General features: G+C 39.9%; 1 protein-coding gene across 1 annotated transcript in view; it reads right to left on the bottom strand.

Moving 5' to 3' along the window:
- Window positions 1-6,000, bottom strand: part of SVEP1 (sushi, von Willebrand factor type A, EGF and pentraxin domain containing 1) — a 142,441-nt gene that overhangs the window by 25,755 nt on the left and 110,686 nt on the right. Inside the window, exons 40-42 of the mRNA XM_015409584.1 lie at window positions 4,262-4,487; window positions 3,546-3,701; window positions 426-489 (exon numbers count right to left, since the gene is read on the bottom strand). Coding sequence (XP_015265070.1) covers window positions 426-489; window positions 3,546-3,701; window positions 4,262-4,487 — 446 coding nt within the window. The remainder of the gene's footprint in view (window positions 1-425; window positions 490-3,545; window positions 3,702-4,261; window positions 4,488-6,000) is intronic.

Raw genomic sequence — 6,000 nt, 5'->3', positions numbered from 1 at the left:
GGGTATCAGCACTCAAATTGTCTTTAACATTGCAGTTGGATATTGCCTAATGTATTTTTTCCCCATTAAAAAAGCCGTGCTCAAGGTAAAGCAGACACGCAAGAAATTAATGCATAGTGTAAATAACCCATTTACAACACAATCATTAAAACAAGAAGAAAAAAATTGAAATATGGTACCCAACAATGGAATACTTAACAGAAAAAGAGGTAATTCCAAATAATTGATAAGAATTTGTTGTGTTTTTGAACAGTAGAATGATACATAATTTAAATTCAACTTTTTTGAAGGCTTACCTGTCTTTAGTAATAGAATGGATAGCAATTTTATTAGTATATGAAGTGCTTTAATTCTGTGACAAATATGAAAAATGGCTGTTATATTTTTGAAAATGGAAAAAAAAGAGAAATTAATGCATCACTTACTTCTACACACTGGTGTTGTTCCACTCCATCGTTTATTTGCTTCACAAGTACGTTCTGCATCACCCTATGAGACAACAGAAATATTCGGGGAACAGCATGAAATACCCTTAATCTCATCCTATCTCACATTTTTAGAAAAGCAAGGGGAACAGGAAACTCATTTGCTCTTAATTTCTGCATGGTTTAGTTGATGGAAGAACTCACTTTCTCTGAGGTCAAAAAGTGGAGACAGAACAGAATATTAACTTTTCTCCCAGCTGTTATATAGTGGCAGTTTCACCTACCATGTCTGACTGACTCTACCTAACTAATGGAACCAACCTACTTTAAAATAAGCTCCTACGTGGAGACTTATGGTGCCATCCTAAAACAGCGTCACAGCCTTTTAACTCCATTTACTTCAACAGAGTTAGAAGGCTATAATTCTGTTTAGGATAACAGAAGATAATTTTCTACAGAATTGCTACAGTAAATGATTTTGCAACGTATCTTTATTAACTCTTCGTTATTTTTGTAATGGATGTTGTTTTTGGATTTCCACTTCCTCCTGTGATCTGTCATTTTCAACGTCCAGGTGGTGGCTGGAGATCTCCAACTTACAACTGACCTCCAGGCCACAGAGATCAGTTCACCTGATAAAAATGGTCACTTTGGAAGGTAGTCTCTTGGCATTATACCCTCTCCTCCCGAAACCTTACCCTCCTCAGGGTCTGCCCCCCCACCCCAAATCTCCAGATATTTCCCAACCCAGAGCTGGCAACCCTAGTTGAGAATTGCACTGTTAGTTCTTCCCTTTATAATATCTTTTTCTTGCCTTCTCTCCAAATGCAAGGCACTTTTTTTCTTAATTACAATAGGCCAACATTCCAGTAGGTGGCAGCACAGGTATAATTTCTAACTACAGTTGAGCGTTCTCCCTCTTTTTTATTAGTTCAGCTCAAGATCTTCTATGAAAACACCACTCTTTCTCTGTGACTTGTATGACACTCTGATCTTATAACTATTAACTTAATAATTCCAGTGGGTGAATCCTACTAAATTCCAGATACCAGGTTTAAGATTGAGTGTTAAATGCTAATAACCCAAAACCTGATGCTTTTACTCTCAGAATTACCATTTGTTTCATGGAAAGCAATAAAAAAGTTGACAGTTCAACCAGTACTGCTCTAAGACAATAACTGATTTTTTAAATAAGGGTATGGGTAGTGGGAAATTATGTAAGAAATGTTATCCTCCATGTGCAGCTTCTTTTAATGCTGGGACGTGATTTCAAATAAAACTCTCTTACAAAACTAAGTAACTAAAGTTCAAAAGCAATCCAACAAACCTAATTATTGTTACTAACAAAAATGCACAGGTTTTTTTTTTTTGTATGCAAGTATTTTATGCTCATCTTTCCATTCCTCTTTAAGGCAACCCCCTGACATTCACCTTTAATGGACATGTGCAACAGAGTGAAAAAGTACAGTAGGCTGTACAGTGTGATGCAGGTGGAGATAGTATTTTTAAATGCTTCTTCCTCTCGGGAAGAGCTCCCTCCAAAGTAGAAAACTAGTATGTTAGGCAGAAAAGTTCTTAACCCTGGTCCTCTTTCTGCTTTGCTAGTTTCTGACTTGCAGGGAGTTTCTTTTTTAAAAACTGGACAGCATTAAAAAATTTATTCCCCTGAATGGAGTCCAAAGTGATACAATTAATCCTACAATTTTAGGATTACTACCTCATTGTGTTCCATGCACAGATCTGGCCAAGGATACATATGCAGAATTGTAACTAGGTTCCATTTATAGTTGGTGTCATGCCAATGGTAAGGAGTACATAGTATACAGGACTTTTTTTTTTTTTTTAAAGAGGTGGCAGAACTCTCAAGAGGAAAATGAAGTTTTCAATCTATATACTGAAAACTCATGAACTTTTAAACATTTAAACTTAAAACTTTTAAACATTTAAATATAAACACTTTAAAAAAGCGTTTTGTTGAAGAGGTTCTGGAACTCCATTCCAGTGTGTTCCCCCGGAGGAAAAGCCCTGCTAGTATATATTGTTTCTTTGCTCCCTTAAAATATATTGCTGCTGTCCTGTATTTTATAACAAGAATAAAACAGCAATACTGCTTCCAAATGAGGGGTCCTTGGTGCTGCTCCGGGACCCTCTGCATATCAAGCAGATGCTCTACCCATATCCTTTTGAAAAGAGCAGTATGAAACAGAATTTAAAATATGAAATGCTGACTCCTGTATGCAGAGCCCATGGCTGTCCACTCCACCCCCCATGAACTCATTACTGCTCCCAATGTGATTCTGCATTTCCAGTAGTAGAATTTCACCAATGCATGCTAGTAGAACTGGAAAAAAATCAGAAAAATTCCACAATTACAAACAACACAGCAAGCAATTGCAAGCTCATACCCCCCCACATTACACTTCTAAATTAAAAATGTCTTCATCTTGTTTACTCTTTGAAATGACAGCTAGAAATAATGGGAGATGGGACAACACTGGAGAATATTTTAAAATATCAGGACAACTAGGAAATGGCAGGATGTAAGCTGATCATTCCTCCTGTCAGAAGCATTTATAGACTTTGCCACTGCATGCTGGATATGCTAGCGCTGCAGTTCCTTTCAAAGCCAGGAATACATCATAAACCTCTTCTGAAAAAAGACGGGAGGATAGCATGGAAATCACAGAACTCCAAAGGTGACTAAAGGGAATCTCTATATTCAGAAGCAGCAAACCTCTGGTGTTAGGAGGCAACATCAGGGGAAGGCCTTGGCCTACATGACCAGGGTGACTGCTTGGCCACTGTGAGAAACAGGATGCTGGGCTAGATGGACCACTAGTCTGATCCAGCAGGGCTCTTCTTACGTTCTTATGGGCAGCCACCGAATGAATGATTTTAATTCTCGACTACTGTAGAAACAACTCAACGAAGACGACATGCACCCTTCATAATCAAAGTGCCACATTTTATATTCTATTCTCTGGCATTTCTACACTAGAACAAATCATTATGCAAGAAGCCACTGCAAGAAAGAATGGATCTTCCTGATCAAAATCTACTATATTATCTACCGTGCTACATATTAATAAGCAGAGCACAGAAAGGACTCGGCTGACTTACCTCCAGCTCATAACCAAAACTGCACTGATAAAGCACTGCATCTTTGTAGTTGTACTGGTTGCCAATCACTATTCCATGTTCTGGAGCCCCAGGCTTTCCACAGGACACGAGTGCACAGATATCACTTGACAATAATGGTATCCAACTACCGTCGTTCTAAAAATGGAGGGAAGGGACTTTCTTTAGAAGCTTGTTAAGCAGTTCACCTACCAGTTAAGAGAATTCTATAAACTACATTAAAACATTTTTTAAAAAGTACTAAGGCTAATTGATTGCACAGACAAACTAGGGCATTTGTTTTCAAAACAGCAATGCCTCAGTGTTCACCGAAAGCTGCTTTTAAAATATGCAAGAGTTTTTAAAATAGTTTGCAACATGCAAGGCCCCAAGCATGTGACTTCCTACAGGCACGAGGTTCTGGGGCCCACAAAGAGCATCTTTGCTGGGTGCAGAGCCACCCCTTCTGCAGAAAAGAGCAAAGAAGCCCCAAAACTCTGCATGTGCACCAGAGTGCCCACATGGGGTTCCATTAGGAAGACTGAGCGCAGAGTAATTTCCAGATGTATAATTTTTTTAAGGCGCTATTTGTTTTGTTTTGTTTTGTTTAGCAGGAGAACTGTTCTGTGAAACAGCCAGTGCAAAACATGGCCCTCAGTAATGATTTAGGAAGGCTCATGTATATGAGTAGAAGACAAAGACAGAAGGAAGATCCTTACCTGACATGTAGAGATGCCTGTCCCAGTCAAAACATAGCCTTCTCGACAGGACAGAACAATGCTCTTATTCACAGTGAATTCAGTGCCAGATATAATGATATTTGTTATATTTGTAGGCAGGGGGCATTTTCTGGGGCAACAGGAAATACTGTTAGGGGACCAATGTCCATCTTCCTGACAGGTGCATGTGTCCATTTCTGTCTCCAGCATGTAACCCTCCAGACACCTGCAACATACAAGCCGGTGTCTTTGTCAGCTGTCATAAGTACATCTTAGATACTAAAAAAGATAAAAACCACACACACTAAATAACACACTTTCAATCCACTGTCAATGCATTTTGCAACTGGATTTTACTGTGTGAAACGGCAAAATCCACTTGCAAATGGTCGCTGAAGTGGATTGAAACTGCATTATTGAGCATGTATGAAAGCACCTGTAGTGTAATGGTCAGACTAGGATCTGGAAGACCCAGTTCTGCACTGTAGCTATTTTGTTTGTCTTGGACTGTGATATGTGCAGAAGGCAGACATTTTAAGCCACTGTATTACCTTTTCTAGTTTTAAGTCTGATACTTTAAATATTTCTACATTTGTTTTAACTGATGGAATTACTAATGTGGTTGGCATATGATCTCCTAGCCTAGTGGTACCTCACTGTCTGAGATTCATGGAATTTGTTTTGGACATTCTGATACACTTTGCTGTGGCTTGAATATGGGGTGCTTATCTTTTAGGGCCAAACTAAAATGTAATACAGGAGATTTGTAGCCTGGAGAAATCACTGGAAGGAAAAAAAATAGGCATACTGAGATCCAGTAGAAAAGACTTTACCCTATCAGGCAGCAAGTCTATTTTTGAAGGCTATTCCATTTAAAGAACTTTTCACAAAAAGAAAATTAGCACAGCAAGGAAAAGACAGTTTGAATCTCATGTGAACATATGAAGCTGCCTTATACTGAGTCAGACCCTCCTCAAGGTCAGCACTGTCCACTCAGACTGACAGAGGCACTCCAGGGTCTCAGGCAGAAGGTCTTTCACATCACCTACTGCCGGGTCCTTTTAATTGGAGATGCCGGGGATTGAACCTGGGACCTTATGCAGGCCAAGCAGATGCCAGGTTTGCTGCACAAGGGCCAGGTCCTTTTCGCTGGCGGCTCCTACCTGGTGGAATGAGCTCCCGGAGGAGATCAGGGCCCCGCAGGACCTTTTACAGTTCTGCAGGGCCTGCAAGACGGAGCTCTTCTGCCAGTAGGAGCCGCCGCTGCCACTATTACCACCATCGTGCACTGCAGAGCAGTTCCGCCGGGGTGGGCTGATTAGCCACCCGGAACATCTTGGCCCATGGCATTCCCCCCTTTCTTCTGATCTCACTGTGATATACAATAATGAGTGAGTATTTTAATCGCCGATGTATCCTGTAAAATATGAATTTTAGTTTTAAGTGGTTAATCTGTGTAGTTTTATCGCACCTTGGGTGCCTTAATTGTTTTAATCCTGTTGTATTTTATTGCACTGTTGTGCCTATGTAAGCCACACTGAGCCCGCACGCGGGGAGGGCGAGGTATAAATGAAAATAAATAAATAAATAAATGCTCTGTCCCTGAGCCACAGCCCATTCCCTTAATCTCTTTGGCTGATTAGTTTTTTCCTTGAGAAAAGGGTTCTGTATTCAAAAAATGGAATCCCCAACTCAACTGATACAGCCCTCTTTACTATCTCATGGCTCATTCTGATCTA

This window comes from Gekko japonicus, unplaced genomic scaffold (assembly GCF_001447785.1).
Source record: "Gekko japonicus isolate JY-2015 unplaced genomic scaffold, Gekko_japonicus_V1.1 scaffold1981, whole genome shotgun sequence".
Classification (NCBI taxonomy): domain Eukaryota; kingdom Metazoa; phylum Chordata; class Lepidosauria; order Squamata; family Gekkonidae; genus Gekko; species Gekko japonicus.
The sequence above is the reverse complement of the archived record's forward strand: the minus strand, read 5'-3'. Positions and strand labels throughout refer to the sequence as shown.